Raw genomic sequence first — 21,445 nt, forward strand, 5'->3', positions numbered from 1 at the left:
AATGCTAGGATAAATAGGCAAATATTTGTGAAAAGACAGGTGTGGCATCAACAAGCACACCTATCCCTACTACAGCCATTAATGAACATTCATTCTAGTGACTTTCAAAATAAAAGAACAGGCTTACATTGTTTTCCTACCCCTTAAACACATGTTTCCCAGTCAGGTTCCAGCTGTGGATTATCACAACTGTAACAAAACGTGGTGCTCTTTGCTATGCATTCTGAATAACTTCCCCCAGTCCCCCAGAAAGTTGTAATTTTAATTTGAAGATCACGTTTGTCAGCATACTTGAACTCCCCGACAGGCACGTATGACTCGTTTAGTAGAAAGATGACGAGAACTGAGAGGACATGAGCTGCATTTAAACAACCTCAACAAAATGGCCAGAACAGGTAATTCAAATCACTGTATTTCGACAAATGTTAACACAATATGTTAGGTATAGTACAGGGCTGTAGGCAGAGATGATGAACACTTTGGCAATGACTCCATTTGTTTCTAAATTTCAATTTTGGACGTCTTGCCTTGATTAAAGTTTGAATTCGACGTTAATATTAATTATATACCGCACAAGTATTTTTCTGATTTCTAAAGTTGAAGTGCCTGAAGGCTTGAATTTTTTTTCAACGAAATTATCGAAAATATTTAAAGTGGGACTTAATTGGGGCTTGATTAGAAAGTGATCAATATAATGATAAATGAATTGGTCATTTTTGGGCGTCATTTAACTAAATGAACAAATACTTATAACTAAAATAGTGAGAACAGAAGATTAAAGTGATTGTTTAGCCTAATATTCACACAGTGTGTTAAATATCGCGGGCAAAGATGATTAAAGTTTTGGGAATGACTAACTTTTTTCTTCTAATATTTGGGCTACGTGGCCTTTTGTAAAACATTTATTGTTAATATTAGTACGAGAGTTGAAATGTAAGTATTTGTTTATTGTAAATTTTGGGTGTACAAAAGACTTTTATATTATAGGCGGGGAAATTATATTATAATAAGATGAGGTGATATTTTATGTATACATACAAATGTTTCCGTAGTGGTTGGCGCACAATCGTCTAAGGTCCCCTGTTGGCCTGGAGAGGGATGGGCGCCACCGGGCTGTACTTGTCCAAGACGCACCACAGGAAATGGTGCCACTATGAACTGAGGTTAAGGGATCCAACCAACCATGCATACTTACAGGGTTCATACAGGTGCTTGAAATCCTTGCTTTCAATTTAATCTGTTTATAAGGAATGGAAAGTGCTTGAATTTTGGGTGAAGTGCGGCGGCGCAGTGGTTAGCGCGTGTGCGGCACAGTTCTTGGGTCATGAGATCGATCCTTCCTTTGTGGAGTTTGCATGTTCTCCCCGTGCTTGCGTGGGTTTCCTCCGGGCACTCCCGTTTCCTCCCACATTCCAAAAACATTCATATCAGGTTAATTTGCCGCTACAAATTGTCCCTAGGTGTGAATGAGCAAGTGAATTGTCTGTCCCTGTGTGGCAACCAGTTCAGGGTGTCCCCTGCCCACTGCTCGAAGATAACTGGGATGGGCTCAAGCACCCCCGCGACTCTACTGAGGATTAGCGGTGTAGATAATAGATGTATGGATGCTGGCAGATGCTTGAAATGGTTGCCATGTTTCTTAACATGTCTGCTTGAAAATGTTGCTGACACTGCTCTCTGGTGGCTTCGCTTTGCAGTTGCATTTCTTTCCCCCCTCAACTGGCATTGTCCTATGAAGCGTCATTGCCCTTTTTGGGTAAAGGCTTAGAGGTCAGGTGCATGCTACACCTAAACAGGGCACCATGAAATGTGTATTAGTGCAAAGATTACATATCGATTTATGGGCCATGAGAAAGGTAAAGGTAGCGTTTCCTAGTGGTGAATTGTTCTAGGAAGAACTTCCTGCAACTGAAAATGTAAGCCACATATTACTGTCATTTCTAACAAACGCCTATATGAGGAGAGAATTGTCTCAAACGCATGTATTCGCTCTCTACTCAATATCTAAAAATCCTGACGAATGTACAAACAATAATAAAAATATTAGATGTAAATCACAATTATATATTTGGCTCTGCAAAATACATGACTCACACTGGATTTCTTCTTTTAATGGTACCGGAGAAGTTGGCAAATTGTCTTCTAATAGTCCTTAAACAGTGTTTAAATTTGACCATGAACAGTCAGTGTTAACTTTGCGTTTTAACTGATTTAAAATCAGTTATTTTCTCAACATTTAAAACAGAATGTAGTATTTATTTAACATATTTTCTTTTCTTGTTTATTCTTTTGGATCTTGTTTATTTTTTTAAAGGGACAGTGTGTTTTATCTAGCACCCCCTAATGGTTAAAAAACTTTATTCATTAAATTCAAAACAATAATGTTGGAAGTATTAACCAAAAAAAAAAAAAAAAAAAAATATATAATCTTTTTTTTTTTTTTTTTTTTTTTTTTTACTGCGTCAAGAAATTGGCATTGTTTTCATATTATGAGCCTCATTTATGGGGATCCGACATAATTGTTTCCCATCTTGCTTTCAAAGGCAACACCCAAAAATATTTTTTTTTTCTCAGTTGTTCTTTTTTTTCATTGTCCCTTTTCCTCTTTTTCATTCTTTTACTGTGATTCAATTTTTTTATCCATATGTTTTTCTTATTCCCCCTTTTTTCCCTGTTTTCTTTTATTGCGAAATGCTTTGCAAAAAATGTTGCATTTTGGTCACTTTGAGTCTTTATAGTTTGTATTCTTGCGCTTTGTCAAACTCTTTCTTGGTTGCAATTCACAATGCAGACACATCTAGTGGTGAAATATTACACATGGTCTTTTTAAGGCCCAAAAAAACCCCATAAGATGTTTGGCTTTCGAAAGATTTAACATGGATAATTGTAATCACAGTTATTTTCATAGCTTGTTTTCCCCCAAAATAGTTGAATCCTTGATTTGATGACTTTCTTTATGGTTGTTGTGTATTTAATGTTTTACTGTTTTCTAAAAAATATTTTCCAGGGACATTTTGTCAATAAGAGCCGACCTCAGTATCATTAATGATTAATCAGAGCTGCATTTCTGTTTGTCTGAGTTTTGTGTATTTTGGATCAATTTAACACTGGGGCGTTGAACTGGGGAGGAGAGAGATTTGTTCGGCTCTTCCGAAGGTGTGGGATCTGAATTATTTTATTGTTTTTATTTTGTTTGCAGGGCTGTGCTGCGGCAACCTGGAGGAGCCTTCAGCCTTGATGAAGATGGGCCTCAGCATGGTGCTGGTGGGCCATGTCAACTTTCTCTTGGGGGCACTAGTACATGGTGTGGTGCTAAGGCACATCAATCTCCACAAACAGGCCCGAGCAATGGAGTACGCTATCTCCAACGTGGTGGCCCTCGCGTCAGGATTGATGGTGAGTGAAACTACGAAGATGGTATCAAAAAATGGGCATGCTGATGACAGCAACAATTGTCTCTGGGGCGGATGTGGATTTTTGGCGCTCCTTAGCATTTTTTCAAAATATTTGATAATGGAAAATTATATGGTTTCTGTGGGAGGACAAACATTCTCAACATTTTCCAATTTATATATATATATATATATATATATATATATAGATATATATAGATATATATAGATATATATAGATATATATAGATATATATAGATATAGATGGGGCAGCATGTGCGGCACAGTTCTGAGTTCATGAGATCGAACCTTCCTGTGTGGAGTTTGCATGTTCTCCCCGTGCTTGCGTGGGTTTCCTCCGTGTACTCCGGATCCAAAATCATGCAGTCCAGGTTAATTGACCGGTTCGAATTGTCCCTAGGTGTGAATGAGCGAGTAAATTGTCTATGGGTGCCTTTCGAATGGCTGGCAACCAGTTTAGGGTGTCCCTTGCCCACTGCCTGAAGATAGCTGGGATGGGCTCCAGCACCTCCGCAACCCTACCGAGGATAACCGGTGCAGATAATGGATGGATGGATATATATAATATACTGGTATATACATAGACATGAACGCACCGCGAGTGAAGTTAGCGTAGCCACTAATGTGCGATTGCCACGTGAATGCCGCGATTTTGGCGTCTGTGGGTTTCGAAAAGAAAAGAAAGCACGGAGTCGCCGTTGACTCGGCGGATTTCTTTCGAAAACCAGTGCAGAAAGAAGGCCGATTCGTCCTGCTTTCCGTGATCGGCCATTGATGACGCTGACTATAATTTGAACTATGTAAATAGAACAAACAAAATAGGAGGAGGAGTAGCTATATATGCGCACAAAAGATTCAAATCGAAGAAAAAAAAAAGGAAAAATATTAGTCAGTTGTGTATATAGATCACCAGGCTCAAATATGGAAACCTTCACAAACTGGGCTGAAAAAAACATATTCAACAATAGGCGCCAAAACACTATTCATTCGTGGAGATTTCAACATCGATCTAATAAATCCAAACAAACATAAAGACACTGATTATATTAATATAATGTACAGTATAATAATAATAATAATAATAATAATTTCCTTGTATTGTCATTCTGTGTAACAATGTACACAGAACGAAATGTCGTTTGCACCTGACCCGTTGTAGCGAGCCGATGCAGCCGCAGCCAACAGAGGGCGAGTTTGTACCCAACTATATTAAGGCCTAGTAGATTTGTACCAGCTCAGTAGCCTAGATGGTAAGGCGCCCGCTTTGAGACTGGGAGGTTCGGGTTCGCGCCCCGGCCGAGTCATTCCTAAGACTTAAAAAGTGGTCGGCAGCGCCCTCTGTTGGCTGCGGCTGCATCGGGTCAGGTGCAATCGACATTTCGTTCTGTGTACATTGTTACACAGAATGACAATACAAGGAAATTATTATTATTATTATTATTTACTTCACACAGTGCAACACTCATTGACAATATATTTACAAATAATATGGAATTTACAATGATGATGACGTAATTAAACAAAACTGGAATGCTATATATGGTACAGATGATGTGGATCGTGCGTTTGACATATTTTTGGAAATATTCACCAACAAGTATAACAAAAATTGCCCAATGAGACAAACCAATATTAAGAATAAATCTGTAAACGATCCATGGATAACTAATGGTTTATATAATGCTTGTAAGAAAAAAAAAACACATTATATAGAAAATGTATCAAACTAAGAACTGAGGAAGCCGAATCCCGATATGAAACGTATAAAAACAAATTGACAAGAATATTAAGAGCGAGCGAGAAATTATACTATACCAATTTATTACATCATAACAAAAATACTATCAAAGGTATTTGGGATATATTAAATAGTATAATAAAAAGGAAAGAATGTAAGTAATGCATATCCAAACTTTTATTGATAAGAATAGTGAAAATTATAATTTAAATCAAGTTGTGGAGAATTTCAATAGTTATTTTTTAAATGTTGGACCACAGCTCGCTGCAAATATCCCAGAGTGCAGTGGTAAGCAATTTGAGTCACTGATAAGAATGAACTCCAAGACCATGTTTTTATCTGGGGTTACGGAATCAGAAATCTTAGACGTGGTTAACAACTGTAAAAACAAAACGTCTATGGATTGTTTTGACATTGATATGGTACTAGTTGAGCAAATTATAAGTAGCATTGTGAAACCATTGACCTACATCTGTAATCTATCATTTCTAACAGGCAAATTTCCAAATCAAATGAAAATAGCAAAAGTTATACCAATATACAAAAATGGAAACAAGCACATTTTTTACAAACTATAGACTGGTATCTCTGCTTCCTCAGTTCTCTAAAATATTAGAGACTTTACAATAATAGACTAGAACAATTTGTAGATAACCATAAATTGATTAATGAAAGTCAATATGGTTTTAGAGCAAACAGATCAGCAACAATGGCTATTATTGATGCAGTAGAAGAAATCACCCATAGTATAGAAAAGAAGAGATACACAGTCGGGGTATTTATTGACTTAAAAAAAGCATTTGAACCATTAAAAAACTAGAAAGATATGGCATCAGGGGAGTGGCTTTGCAATGGATTCAAAGTTATTTGACTGGGAGGAAGCAATATGTAAAAATGGGAGAGTTGTCATCTGAATATTTGGACATCTGTTGTGGAGTACCACAGGGTTCTATCCTGGGACCAAAGTTATATAATTTATATATTAACGATATTTTTAATGTTTCAAAACTATTGAAAATAGTAATATTTGCAGATGACACTAACATTTTCTATTCAAATGATAACTATATTGATTTGGTAACCTGTATTAATCGTGAACTAATTAACCTAAAAGTATGGATGGATATAAATAAATTATCTTTAAATTTAAATAAAACCAAAGTAATAGTCTTTGGTAATCGCAAAGCAAATCAAGTTTTAGAAGTAAAAAATGGATGGTGTTGCAATATACATTGTATCAGAAATTAAGTTTTAAGGGGTCATAATAGACAATAAATGAAGTTGGAAAACACACATAAGACACATACAAACTAAGGTATCTAAAAGCATTTCAAAAATTAATGAAGCCAAATTTCTTTTAAATTATAATGCATTGTATTATATTGTTCTGCCATATTTAACATATTGTGCAGAAGTCTGGGGCAATAATTACAAAAGTTCACTACAGCCCCTTTGTATCCTTCAAAAACGTGCAATAAGAACCATACACAGGGTAGGATATCAGGATCATACTAATATTTTATTCATGCAGTCCAAATGATTAAAATTGGATGATTTAATACAATTTTTCACTTTACAACTGTTATTTAAGGTCAACAAAAACATAGTGACAGAAAACATACAAAAATTATTCACTCGGAAAGAGGGAAATTATAACTTGAGGGGCTGTAGTGAATTCAAAATTGCAAAAGTGAGAACAACCAGGAAAAGTATGTGTGTCTGTGTGTAAAGTCAAACTTTGGAATAATTTACAAGATGAGATCAAACAATGTCCAAATATCCATGTGTTCAAATTTAAATACAAAAAAGCATTACTGGCGAAATACAGAGATGAAGAAAATGGGATATTAGGGAGATTGGAAATACTGCGTTTAAAACTATGGTTAACTTATTGTTATTGTCGCTATTATTATATCAGAACTGTTATTATAAATATTATGTTTATTTTTATTGTTGTTGTTATTATCATTGGTGCCGCAGTGACATTTGGTAACTAGGCGCATTATGACGTTGAGGGATCGGTATTACCAAGATTAGTGTATAAAATATGTGATTAATGTAATTATTATAATTATTGATATCTGACCTATGTAATAAGTATATCCACGAGATTTTGTTATATTAGACACAAGAGTAAGGGGGATTTGTAAAATGTATTTAATAGGGAAGATAAAGGGGTAGGAAAAATAAGCATCTGCTTCTGACTACCCCTTTTCGAACATGTTGTGACATTATTTTGTTTTTGACTCATTGTTTTTGTCCTGTTTTTATTTTAATGTTCGAAATAAAGGTTTTCATTCATATATATATATATATATATAATTTTGTGTGTGTATTCACATTCAGTTTGTGTTGCCTTCCTTATATAACACCAAATATTTGGCAAATCACAATTTTTTTGTTTTAGTTATTTTTTTTTTTTGGTCCAGTATTGCTCTTTTAACATTTTGGGTTGCCAACCCCTAGTCTAAGGTTTTTTTTCTGTAACCAGCTAGAATCAAATGGTCTATGATAATGATTATTTTTAACATTTTATTCCAATAAATATTTTGTTTATAAAACCCATTACAATGAATTAAAAAAAATCTTGATTTGTTAGCTGTCAGCCATACAAATGCAAGATGGCTGACAACCATATGAAAATTGGCATTATACCTAGTACCCATTCTTATTTTTGACAGGACATTTTGTATAATGGAGTGCCTCCTACTGGTAAAACCAAATCTCAAACAATATTGATTTGAAAAAATAAGCAAAAATACATAAACTTTTTTTTAAATACCCATAGGTCAAATTTGCATTTATTTTACATATCACAGCCTCACCTAGAGGGAGCTGGCATGGTCTACCATCTTGCTGCTAAGAATACCTCAAAAAAATCAAATACCTTATTGAAAGGTTGGGTAATAAAATAAAAGGAAGAACTATTTGTTCACTCTATGTTTCTGTAGTTTGTATTCTTCCCTGTGCATTGTAGCACTTGTTTTCGGTTATATGGTACAATACAGGGACATCTTGTGGTCAAATAGAAGTGTCCCTTCGAATGAACAAATTATTTTGAAGCAATAAAGAAAAAAGCTTTCTTCTTGGTACATTATTTTTTAAATTATTCACCGCTTTCCGTTGCAGAAGAATCTCTTCACCTGCTGTTGAATTCTAGGCAATGACTCAAATGTTCTGTCGTGTTGCTGTAGCTTGTGAACAAATTGATTGTAGCACCATTTCTAGTCTCACTTTTGCTCTCAACCATTGGTGGATCTAAACTATTTTTTTTTTTTTACTGCAGGGAATCGTTGTCGGCATCCTGGCTATTGTTTTGTCTAAAAACAAGAAAAGCGGAAATCTGGTGAGTATTATCACACACTTAATTATTTTCTAGAACAGCACAGGCAGTTTTATTAAGCATAATCTTGTAGACTTAATTTCCAAATCCCCTGCAACCCAAATAGTTTAACAAATGTTCTACTCAATATTTTTCACTTTTAAAAAGATGAGTTTGTAGACCGCTAACATGCTCTCGGCTGCTTGGGCAAGAGTAGCGGATTTGCAGTCTCGCACCACTGAATGAAACTCTTTCATCAACGACTCTGTTTGCCTTTTGTCATTCTGGGCCAATGTCAACCAGGCCTTACACCTAGGGGTGGGCAAAACTGGGAATTTTGGGGTTGATCTGAGTAATTGGAGTAGTATTGATCGATACTTATACTTTTTGCTTGAAAAGGTCATAAACATTGAATATAATGGGACCCATCCCTCTTGAGCTACTTTATAATTACAATAAAGACCACACACATGTTTGGCACTAAAATAATTGGTAATATCTATGTAACTTGTATAAAAAATATATGGGTATTTTGAGCACATCTAGTTGGAGTTAAAATCTCGGCCTAAAACCTGGGTCACGTCGGGCCCAAAATGACAATCATTAAGTTCGGGTTTAGGCTGAGCTTCTCTTTCCCTTTTTCTGGAGGATCAGCGCGATGTATTCTGTCCCCTTCTCGCGCAAGGAACCTTGTGTCCGCGCACTTGGAAGAGCAGTCCTCCTTATTCCGAGTTTCCACAAATGAAATGTAAAAATATGGGTTTGCTTCGGGCTTAGTACATCAAATCAAGTTAATTTATTGGGCCGGTTTGGACTTAAACATCAACTGACATCTTACCTGGCATTATTAAGAACCAAATCATAACAAAAAGACTCGTGTGAAATAGGGGGAAAGGCTCCGCCAATACATTGTTTCTATGCTTCAGGATAGAAAGTAATTTAACCCTTTCTGCGCTGCCTTGATCAATCTTTTTTTTTTTTTTTAAGTGATCACATAACGTTGTTGGGGACAAAAGAATGAATGCTCAACATTGTTGTGTGAGGCCCATTCTCAAGGTTTATATTTTCCTCACGCTGAGTTTTTGAGTTTGTCCTTGCCTGCATGTTGGTCTAAGATCAGCGGAGGGTGTCATTGTAACCTGTGCAGTCCTTTGAGACATCTTGTGATTAAGGGCTATACAAATAGTAATACGCCACCTCTGTCCATGCCAAATCTTCATCCTTTTTTGTCACACTTTTGCTAAAAAAAAAAAACCTCTGGTATCTTCTCAGCGTAATTGGGGTGTAATGTCTTAAAGTGACAGTTTAAGCTGTTTGGCCTCATGCTGTCCACTGCCACTATTTTTCAATAGAGCAATCTCACAACATTTTCTCGTCTAACACAATGGTCGCGGTGAAGTGGGACGTACGCCTGGTCAAACATCCTCGCCTTCACTTTCGGGAAGAGACCTTGGTTTGTCTCTTTAACCGTCTCTCTTTATCTGCCTCCTCATTCATGTTATATTTTTTTTCATGGGGTCACTTGAGATTCTGGTCCAATTTGCGTCTACTCTTCATAGTTATTGCTCATACTGTGCTATATGCTGTGTGGAGGCGGAATGTAAAAAAAAAAACTCTGTCAGTGAAAGTGCCAGGCACTTGTGCCCCCGCTGGAAGGGGAGAGCCACTATTTGAGAACCATTGCTTTAATCAAATACCTCAAAGTGATGACTTAAAATTTTTGCTTTAATCTTAAACGCAGACATGGTCCCTCTTCAGCGTAAGCCTAGCGTCTTCGCTCATGGCATCGGCATCCGCCATCGGCCTCCTGGTATCAGTGGTCCGGGCTATCGTCCACGGGGGGCGGAGCCTGTTGACGCACTGTCGCTTCCCGGACGCCATTGGTTACTCCAGCATCACAAACGAGTGTCCTTTCGACCCTACGCGCATCTACGTGAGTGAGTTGAATTGAATAGTCTTTATTGTCATTGTTAACAACGTGTTGAAACATTGTACGTCACAAGACATGGAATTGAAGAGTACATGTAATCAAGACTTGAAAGGGAAAAATGATACTAAACACTGCCTGGATAAATAGGCACATTTTCAACAATGTAGTGCTTGGTTACAGGTCCAAGTTATGATAAAAGTGCAATTAAAAAAATAAGTGCCTCGTAACAATTTGTTCCAGTTCCATGCTCGTGGCTCAAATTGCTCTTGTAATGAGCCAATTTTCCCGATTTGATATAATTCAAAAGTTGTTTTGTTTCCTTTTTTTCTAAAGTATCCAAGTGAACCCTAAATAGTTATTAAACAAATATTATTAATCACGAAAAGCACATTCAAATATTAGCTTAACATTAAAAAAAACAGAAATTGGATATTAACAAAATAAAATGCGAGTTTCTTATGAGCACTTACCATGGAGGTAGATGCTGTAATGTAGGTGTGCGGAGGAAAGTAGAGGGGGCGTTTACAAGTAGTCGTGACGGAGGTCGCATACCTGTCAACTTATGTTTCACAGTATTTTTTTTTATCATTTTAAATTGTTTTCACAGTATACCACTTTTTTACGAGAAAAAACTATTTTGTCTCGCTCATTTCGGCTCTAATCATCTCGGTCACTGGTAACAGACCACAACATCATCATAAATTGCTAAAAATGTTGCAGTATTCTATATCGTAGGTCTTGCTGTAAGTTAATTTGTGCCACGTTGTGTTTGTAAGGTGAATGCCTAATAAAGGAAATTGCAACCATAAGTACGGGGAGCTAATTGGATCGAGAGACCATTGATGATACCAACACTTAAAATCAAAGTTACAGTACATTTTAAATGAACTTGCACACACAACTTTTAAAGCACATATTTGCCGGTAGTAGTTTGCATGCATAAACTGGAACCAGACACTGGTGGTCTCTAGTGCCAACCTCTTGGATTATTCGTGACTCGGATATTCCTTCGATCAGCGAGCAAGATATTTGAAATTCTTGTATTTAGAGGTGCTCGTATAAAGAAGTATGACTGTATCCTAAAGAGTTGGTGAAAAAGGTAAGGATATAGAAAACTATCAAGAGTGCTATTAGACACTGCACCTGTGCGCGCCGCCATGAGAACGCGTTACACGTTCCCTTACCTAACAACCGGATGTCCCCTTCCATTAGAGCACCACCCTGATCCTTTGGGTGCCCCTCATCGCCACTTGCGTGGTCCAGCTGATCTTCTCTGCCCGCTGTCTCTCTACCTGCGTCTCCTTCTTGGGTTTGCCCTGTCGGCTGCAAAGGAAGCGGCCCAGACAGGCTCGGGTGGTGACCACAAGGCCGCTGGAGGAACTTTCCACCGCTCGAGTCCACAAAACCGAGCGGCAGAAAGAAAAAACTGCGCTTCCGATACCTCCTGAGCGTTCTTCCCGAACCCAAAGAAGCTACAGCGAACCTCGGACGCCCGGCACACAAATACTCCAGAAGCAGCGGCAGCAGTATCAACGACCTCCCCCACCGCCATACTACCGAAGCCTTCCTCCAACCGGTAGGCGGCCTCCTCCACTTCGACAGCAACCTCGCCGGGAACGGGTACTGAACCCTGGCGCAGAGCCGGGGGGCCAGCCGACCCCAGAACAGCGCCACTTACTGGAGAGGGGAATTTCAGAGAGATCCAGTTTCTGGATTTAGACCAGAGGTCATCGAGTGTTCTTTGATTCATGTTGTGGTGCATGAGTAAGTCAGTATTATGAGTAATGATAGTTTGAGGTATCAAGAAGTGTTGACTTATCATATTTTAACAGGACAGCGTTAAAGTGTTGAGTTCCTGCTGTAATAAAGTCATTTTAGTTGAACTCGGCTAGTTTACAGAACGTCCGCCTTTTTAGAATTGAATTATGATGTCTTGATGACAACGGCACAACATGTTGAGGTGCACACCTTGTGTGCGTTATTATTGTTATGAACGTGTGCACCTGTATTTATTAATTTTTAAAAATAAACCATTGAGTCAGTAGGTGTTTACTCAAGTAAATGTAATCACTTTTGTGTTAATTTGTCTGTTTGCTGATAGATGGGATGGACTGGTTGTGCACACCCAGAGAAGTTTGTTGGTCTTTTTTTTTCCTCTTCAATAGTTTTGAAGCAAAATACCGCAATCCGGCTATGCATTTAAGTCATTCAATGCCAGACATTGTTCTCAAATTGGGAGAGACGGTGCCAGACAAATTAGAACATTTTTACTCATTTTTGAAGGCCTACAGAAAATCCAATTCTTTAGCTGTATAGACAGACGGCATATCAAAAGAATGCTTGAACCCTAATTTTTCATTAGAATGAAGCATGTTTATAGATTTTGCCACTGTGTAGTAAACTGTTGAGCATTGTTTGTTTGAAAATGCTTGTTTCCAAGAAAAAGAGGTATTTTATGCAGAGCTTTCACTTTGGGACTATTTTGTTTCCAATATCTAAAGGATGCTTTCCATGAACACAAGAGCATTTTATTGCAAGCACACAGAATAGATGCATGAACAATGTATGAACTATGCTGGACGCTTTGCATGATCTCGGTCATCATGGCGACCACATTCCTGCGGCCTGCACGAAACGTCATCTCTCTCGGACCAAACAATTACAATGGGACGTTATCCTTTTTTAAAAGGAATAAGCTCTGTTGAATTTGACCATAAATCGCGACTCTCACCATTTTACTTATCAACGCCTACGCGCCATATGGGGCTGCTTACACACATTTATTTGCCAAATATGGGTAGCTACATAGATGAGCTTCCTCGATGTGTGGTCAAAGATCGGATCCAAGCCACTCATCCCATCAAATGGTGATGTATTATACGGAAAACACTCCCAGAGTCTGATACGTACTGATTAACTGCGACAAGGCCTTTAATAGTTTTTTTTTTTATCATAAAACAAAAACACCCTATATTTTTACGTTCAAGCACTCATGGACAAAGTTTGTAAGAATATATTTATGTGGCATGAGTTAATGAGTGACACAGTAAATCTCCGTGTAGTAACATTCATGAACACGTGCATTAATGCATCAGAGTACATGTTACAGAGAAAAGTAATTGCATTCCAGGAGCACATTTTTGTAACATGTTAGGCCCAATGCTGCCTGGCGTTTGAAACCCAATTTTTTTGAGCTTCAAGGCCACAGCCAAACATGTAAGGGGGATTGTACGGGTGCTTGAAATACTTGAAAATGCTTGAACTTTAATGTGTTTCCAAGAATTCTCAAGTGCTTAAGTATCTGGTAGAGTGCTTGAAATTGGTGCCATGTCTCAACAAATCGGCTTGAAAATGACGCTAAAATGGCTTTCTGGTGGTTTCGCTTTGCCATTGCATTTCTTCTTCCCTTGTGATATACTGCAGCATGCATTTCCTTGTATGCCATGGAATTGTTCTTACAAGTCGCACCCAGGAGGACAGGTTTATGCTACACTTAAACAGGGTATTATGACATGTGTAATAGCGCAAGGATTACATATCAATTATGGGCTGTGCAAAGAATTAATGTAGTTTTTCCTGTTAGTTCTTCCCATTACGATGTACCATCTGCAACATTTCTACCTAACACCTACATGGGGAGAATTATCTCCAAAACTAATATACTTGCAATTCACACAATATCTAACAACCGTCTTGATAAATGCAAAATCAATATTTAAAATCGTAGATATATTTGTGGCCCAGCAAGATGCACGATTCCTTCCGGATTTGTTCTTTTCATGGTATTGGAGAAATTGGAAAATTTGCTTTTAAAGTCTATAATAAGTACTTGAATTTGGCCATGAAAAAAGGGGTATGAACTTTGCCTTGTAAAATAAAAAGACCAGCACCATAACTGTTATCCTAATTTTATTTAGAACCAGGAACGACAGAAGAGTCCACACGTGCGATTTTGAAACAATATCAATATTGGTAGTTCAGGTCCAACAGAACAGATCCTCACGTGATTACTTCATGCAACAACATACATACAAAAAGATGCATTTTTAATTCTCAGTGCAATGGTTCGATCAGAAGGAAGAAAAAAACATCCAATACGAGACAGCAAATTCCGTTTAGTGAGGCAGTGCGAATAGAAAACTGTTATTACTTGATCCTACCAATAGCTGGCAGTAACGCTACAGGGTTGCACTAAATGCCTGGCACTGCTTGGTTACCACAGATTCAGTTAAGCGACTGGTTTAATTAATAAACCAAAACAAAACAAAATCACTTTAAAAAGCCAATATGAAGAATGTCAAAATAACAATCATAATCAATAAACTGTTTCAATGTGCTTTCATGCTTGTCAACTGCAAAATATGTCCTAAACATATCAATGGAAAGAAAACCAAACATACTTTTGATTGTATTCGCTATGCTTTAGAAAAAAAGGGAAAACGAACAGTGCGATTTAGAACGCAATATTAGGGCAACACTGACAACAAAGCAAAAAATACAAAGCTAATATATTATACTTAATATAATATGTATAAGAAAAATATGAGCATAGTTTTATGATTGCAAAAAAAAAATACCTGTATTAGGTAGACAGCCGTACTATTCAGAGTTGGTTGCATACATTAAACCAGGGGTGTCATACTGTTTTTAGATTGGGGGCCACGTGGTAGAAAAACATTCTCACGAGGGTCGGGCAAGTAGATGAGAGAGAAAGAACTAGTTGACGAGAGAGAGGGAGAGGGGGGCAGAGAGTAAGAGAGGGGGGGAGAGAGAGGGGGGGGGGAGAGAGATAGAGGCTAGGAGTGAAAGAGGAAGAGAAAGACAGACAGAAAGCTAGAGAGAAAGAGAGAAAAAGGAGGAGACAAAAGAAAAAAGTGAGAAGAGAGACAGACGCAGATAGTGAAGAGAAGAAAGAGAAAGAGAATAAAGAGAGATAGAAAGAGAAAGACGAGTAGAGAGACAAAAAGAGAGGGAAAAAGAAAAGACAAAGAAATGCAGCTACAGTTGTTTTGTGAGTGGCGCCTAGCCTTGATGACATCAAGTGGACACATCTAAAACTGCAGCTTGATTTTCTTTCGTGCTTCTCTCAACATTGTCTCGCGGGCCAGATTCAAGCCCTTGGTGGCCCTGTTTTGGCCTGCGGGCCGCATGTTTGACACCCCTGTATGAAACCTTTTTAAAAGGAAAACAAGTTATCAAAATAAAATAGAAACGATGAAAACAGTCTTAATGTTGTTACTGACTGCATAACTTCATGACTACATTCGGCATATTGGAATACTACGTTACAAAGAACAAAAGTATTAGACCCTCGCGGAATTGTATTTCCTCTGAGTTGTGAACTTAAGACTACAATAAATAAATCCATATATTTCTTCGGGAAAGTCTTAAAATGATCATGAGCAAATAAAGATACTTTTTTTCTTATAGGGAATATTTGAAGGTGAAGTGTGTATTGTTTAGCACCTCCTAGTGATATGAAAAAACATCTTTCGTTCAGGAAACATTTGAAATGTATGCGCCAAAATACATGAACTATATAAACAATCATTTTTTTAAATATACACTGGTCAAGAAATTCTTCATAATTCTACATGAAATGAAAGTCCACTTAAAGCAGTGTTTTCTATCGCTGTGCTCGATTGCTTCCTCCTGTTCAACCAATCGACACCTTTGAGAAAGACTGCATCTAATGTTATCGTCATCTTTTTTGTTTTATTTCCTTGTTCTAAATGTATTGGTGATAAGGGGAAGGAAAAGTGAAAAACTGACAATGCCAATCTAGTCAAAGAAGAAAACAAAATATAAAAATGTCGTACGAGCGTCCGCTATTGAAGTGCTGCTGGAGGATGCAGTAAGTTGTTTAAGAATGTTATTTTTTACCAGTATACAAACTTTATTAGCTAGATAATTAAATAATTCTCAATGTTTATGTACATACCTTATTGATATTTTAAATTTCTTATAAAGTGTGGCTATTTTAAAGTAGTTTTAGGGGGCTTATATGCAAGATATGTTAGTTAAAGTCGTTTTGGTTTTGCTTCCTCTAGATGAGGCTCATTTTATGTCAAGTAAATGCAAATTTCTCAAAAGTCTTCTAAAAAGTTCATCAGTTTTTGCTTTTAAATCTCATCAAAATGTTTTTTCTTTAATACTAGAAAACACCAGATAAGACACACTTCCCCTTTCTGTGGAAATGTCAGTTGCAGTAATACATTCAGGACATTGTATTGAGTAAAATGGGATTTAGTTATGTTTTAAATTGTAAATTCCAAGAGTATAAGTTGAATGAAAATCAGAGACATACAATATGCACATAACTGTGCAAACATGTTCACATAATTTATGTTTTTATACTGACGGACTAAAATGACAACTTTGTTCTCATACAATCTGACTGTATATACTATCTCACGATATCAGTGTGGCCTTAATACTGACTCATAGTTTTTACAACACCTAAATTCAGCGAGTGTCATTCTTCATATTCATCAAGTGCCCAAATTGTCAACGCATGCTCATCTCTTCAATTTGTGGCACGTCAGTCGAAAATTCCAGTCGAGGTAAAATGTGAATACTCGCTAAACTGCTAAATCCAGGAGGTGTTTAAAGGGACACTGTGTAAAATTTGACCACTATACGTATGTGTTGTGTAGTGCAGGGGGTCTCAAAATCCAATTTACTTAGCGAAAGCTAGGGTCTGGATGAGGTTGGGTCGAATCAGGTTCTGATAAAAAAACATTTGACTTTTCTTTTTCAATTTTGCTACATTAAATAACATCTAAACATAAAATTATAAACATTAAAAATTAATGTGAAATTAAACCCTTCAATGAGTATTAATGAATCTGCAATTTGTTTGGGCTGCACTTACATAAAGGGCCACTGTGTATTATTTGAACACTAGATGTGACTGTTTTTGAAATCAATTGCTAAAAAGCACAAGAAAGTATACTAACTACTGCTAAACTGTTACATTATTGTTTAAACTTTTACATTACGGCGGGGGCGCCTATCATCCCACGGGCCACAATCGGCCCCCAGGCCACAAATCGAAACCTCCTGTGTAGTATACCAAAAACAAGTGCTTTAAAGCACAAAGAAGAATCCTATCTACAGAAACTCAGAGTGACCAAATCAAATCAATATTATAATGTTTTTTTTATCACTAGGAGGCGCCAAATAATACACAATGTCCTTTTAAAGCCACCAGCGGCACTAAGTGAGTGATGAATGAGCCCTTTGTGTGTGACCTGGGTGTATGCTTTTTGGTACTGTGGATATCATTTTCTTTATAAGTTCATGCAGTGCTCACGGGTTGCATCTTATAATAGTATCAATAATAACACTGATCAAATCAACCACAAGCATATCATACATACATATCGACATGCATACGCACAATCGGACGTGATAAATTGCTACAGTTTTTTGTAAATCAGATGCATTTTGGGGTTTGCGCCTTAGCAAATTACTACGTTGTGTTTTCGTTGTTTTGCCCTGTCCTTATGAACTACAACAATGCTGTCACAATAATAAAAATGCAGAAGTAAAAGGACATGAAGGAAAGATGAACAAAACGTTAATTATGAGGTGTCGCATTCATTTTTGCTTGGGGGCCGTGTGGTAGAAAAATAATTCTAGTAGATTAAAAAGAGACGAAGAAAGATAGAAAGAGGTAGACAATTGAAGAGGGAGAGAGAAGTAAAGAGAATGAGCGAAAACAAGTGAGAGAAAAAGAACAAGAAATAAAGGAAGGGAGTAGGAGAAAAAGAGAGCAAAATAAAGCAAGAGAAAAAAAGTGGGGGAGAGAGACAAAAAAGAGAAAGAAAAGAGAGGGACAAGGAAAGGGAGAGGGAGATACCAGAGACAGGGAGAGAACAAAAGAAAGAAGAAAAAAGAATCGAAAGACCGAGCGACAGAAAGGGAGATGAAGAGAGAGAAACAAAGACAAAGGGAGAGAAAGAGAGAAAGTGACAGAGACATAAAGAGAAAAACAGATAGAGAGAATAAAGTAGAAGAAAAAGACAGACAGAGAGATAGAGAGAGGGAGAGGGAAAGAAAAAAAGGACAGAAAAAAAGTGAAAAAAAGAGAACTTGAGATGCATGTCAAATTGAAAATAGGAACAATGACGATTTTGTTTCTCCTCTTTCTATCTGTCTTTCCTCCTCTTCCGTTCTTTCGTCATATTGCTCTTTTTCGTTCTTCCCTCCTTTTCATCTTTCTTTTGTCATATCTCTCTTTTTCTGTCTTTCTATTTCTCTCCCTTTTTCCCTTCCTTTCTCTCTCTCTCTCTCTCCCTCTCCCTCTCTCTCTCTCTTTCTCTCTCTCTCTCTCTCTCATTCTTTCTCTTTATTCCTTTATCTCAATTTCTCTTTGTTTCTCTCTGACTTTCTTTTCTCTCTCTTTCTCCCCCCCCCTCTTTTTCTCCTTCTCTTGCTTTCTCTTTAATCTACAAGTCTGAGAATTTTTTCTATCATGTGGGCCCCAGAGCTCCAATGAATATGACACCCCTGCTCTAATGGTTTGTGTAAAAATAACTGACCTTAATGTTCAAATACAGTAGAGTTAAATTATTTGACAGATATGTTTATATATAAGTACAAAATATCCCCAATGGATGTGCCTCAATAAAACGAAAAACAATCATAACCACTTTTTGAAGAAATACTGTCATAACAATAAGAATAGCATAGAAATGACTTCAAATGAAATAAATGCAAATCCAAACATGCATGGCCTCATCCAGCCCATACGAGTAACAGCATGAGGCTACGCTACATAATACTGTCCCGCCTTTGCAAACGAGTTTCATTTTATGATACACGTCTGACATGATATTTATAGCTATATACATGACACACGCGTGTGCGCCGTATAAAACACCGTTAATGCTCCGGGAACACGAGACGCTCTCATCGACGTGTACGCGCATGTCTTTGATATTCACCGACATACAAAAATAAACGGGAAGATGACAGTGATACGTTCCTTCATACGGTGCCTTGCGAAAGAATTTGCCAGCCAAGAACCTCATATTGCCATATTCCAGGCTTCCAATTTAAAGCTAAAGATATGAAACCATTTTCTAGGAATCAGCAACATGTGAGACACAAGTGTGAAGTGGAACCAAATTTAACATTTTATAACATATTTACAACGAAATAACAGAAAAGTAGGTGTTGCAAAAACATTGGAAACCTGTTTTCTCAGCATAGCCAACTGACTCCAGATGTTTCCAGATGCCTTTGAAGGATCCAGTGTCAACCTAAATGACTAACAATGACAGAGTGCACCCGTTTGTCAATATTCAAAGAGAAACAGCATAAAACCACTGCAAACCTACCAAGACCTGTCAGTCCCTCTAAACCTTTGGCACAGACAAGAAGAAAACTAATCAGAGAAGCAACCAAGAGATGGAGAAGGGATGATCTGCAGTAAAACAGCTAAGGTGGGGCAATTTCTGCATAAGACAACTATTAGTCATACTCTTCATAAATCTGCCCTTTATGTAAGAATGGAAAGAAGAAAGCCCTTTCTGAAAGAATACCATCAAAAAGCCCCAATGGCATTGGCAATAAGCTACACGGGAGACACAAATAACATGTGGAACAAGGTTATCTGGTCATATTTTGGGCTGAATGCACAGCAGTTTCGCGTAAGAATAACACTGCACATCACCCTAAAAACAGAAATTTTACTGTCAAACATGGTAGTGGCAACATGCTCTGGGGTTGCTTTTCTTAAACAGGGATTGTAAAGACCATTAGAGTTGATGATAAGAGGGATGGAGCCCAATACAGGGTGATTCTAGTGGAAAACCTCCGGAAGTCTGCAAGGGACCTGAGAATGGGATGCAGGTTCTCCTCCCAACAGGGGCAGTGACCCCTAAATATAAGGCAAAATCTACAACAGAATTGTTTAAATCAAACAATATAAAAATGTTAGAATGGCAAGGCTGAACTCCTATAGAGCATTTGTAGAAAGACCTGAAAAACGCAGTGCACAAATGATAAACATCAAATAAAGGAACTTGAGCTGTTTTGTAAAGGAATAATGGGTAAATGTTTCTGTATCCCAAAAAACTTGTGGCTGTGAATCCAACCAAAGGAGGTTGTACAAATTATTAACTCAATTGGGGTCAATACTTTTGCAACACCTACTTTTCAATAATGTATATGTTAACCCAATATAAATTGTTAAAAATATTTGGTTTCTTTTCACATTGTGTCTCATGTGCTAATGATTCCTAGAAAATATTCGTAGCGTTTCTATCTATAAAAGCCTGAAAAATAGAAAAATATGTAAAAAAAGTTCTTGGGGGGGGGCAATACTTTTGCAAGGCACTGCATATCCTTTGCATTCATGGATATTTGAAAAAAAGATAGCAGACAACCATCATGCATTTATCCTCGACTGACTGTCGTCATAGCAACGAAGAAGGGCGCGGTTAGAACTGGGAAGCCGAACTGGGGTCACACTGAAGTAGCCGGACGATGGAAGGGTCGCTTTTGGCACCTTTGATGAACTCCTCCAGGGATAACTTGCCTGAGTGGAGAAAGAAGAAAGTTTCTTTTTGTTTTTTTGTTTTAACAGTATTGTCACATTTCATTTTCAGAATAGCTATTTTCAGTTCTCTATCAACGTCAGTAGCAGTGAGCGAGCTAAATACATAAATTGCAGTGAACGGGTCAATGGAGAGTACAGAGATCCCTCTCTACTTCACGCTTCGGTAATCACTGGTTTTCTGCAATGCAGGTTTTGAATTGAATTTCCTTTATTGACATTGATATCAATGTATCGTGCATTGTGTTCTGCAGCAGAGAGGAAACCACCAATGTAATCTCAATGGGCAGGTTGTATGTGTGTGTGCTTGGTGGGCATGACCGTGTATGTGACTGCGATAGGCTGGTGTTAGCTGTCATTCAAACAATAGTGTGGGCGCACAAGTCAATGGGTCAAGCCAAAACAAACGGCGCCAGCTAGTCTTTAGTGGCTCTGTATATTGAAAGAAATTCATCAATTAAATCTGACTCCTAG

General features: G+C 37.5%; 2 protein-coding genes across 3 annotated transcripts in view; one reads left to right on the forward strand and one right to left on the reverse strand.

Moving 5' to 3' along the window:
• Window positions 1–155: 155 nt before the first annotated feature.
• Window positions 156–12,448, forward strand: LOC148371083 (transmembrane protein 54-like). Of its 2 annotated transcripts, none has more exons than XM_088328979.1 (5): window positions 156–395; window positions 3,200–3,396; window positions 8,439–8,498; window positions 10,216–10,407; window positions 11,617–12,448. In XM_088328979.1, the coding sequence occupies exons 1-5, from the start codon at window positions 383–385 to the stop codon at window positions 12,121–12,123; spliced, it is 969 nt and encodes a 322-aa protein (XP_088185105.1). In that variant the 5' UTR covers window positions 156–382; the 3' UTR covers window positions 12,124–12,448. The 2 variants fall into 2 exon arrangements, with proteins under 2 accessions (XP_088185105.1, XP_088185104.1); XM_088328978.1 differs by lacking the exon at window positions 156–395 and adding an exon at window positions 1,053–1,208.
• Window positions 12,449–14,296: 1,848 nt separating this feature from the next.
• Window positions 14,297–21,445, reverse strand: part of LOC148371084 (hippocalcin-like protein 1) — a 47,142-nt gene continuing 39,993 nt past the window's right edge. Inside the window, exon 5 of the mRNA XM_088328980.1 lies at window positions 14,297–20,953. Within this exon, the coding sequence (XP_088185106.1) occupies window positions 20,856–20,953 (98 nt within the window). The 3' untranslated portion in view covers window positions 14,297–20,855. The remainder of the gene's footprint in view (window positions 20,954–21,445) is intronic.

Source organism: Urocampus carinirostris, chromosome 2, assembly GCF_059441175.1.
Source record: "Urocampus carinirostris isolate Australia breed hairy pipefish chromosome 2, RoL_Ucar_1.0, whole genome shotgun sequence".
NCBI lineage: Eukaryota > Metazoa > Chordata > Actinopteri > Syngnathiformes > Syngnathidae > Urocampus > Urocampus carinirostris.

Bases quoted from the DNA above. Each gene is read 5' to 3' on its own strand.
- LOC148371083 (XM_088328978.1), top strand. From the start codon at position 1,184: ATGCATACTTACAGGGTTCATACAG. The intron at 3,397-8,438 runs GTGAGTGAAACT...TTTTTACTGCAG, and splicing joins CCCTCGCGTCAGGATTGATG to GGAATCGTTGTCGGCATCCT. The intron at 8,499-10,215 runs GTGAGTATTATC...TCTTAAACGCAG, and splicing joins ACAAGAAAAGCGGAAATCTG to ACATGGTCCCTCTTCAGCGT.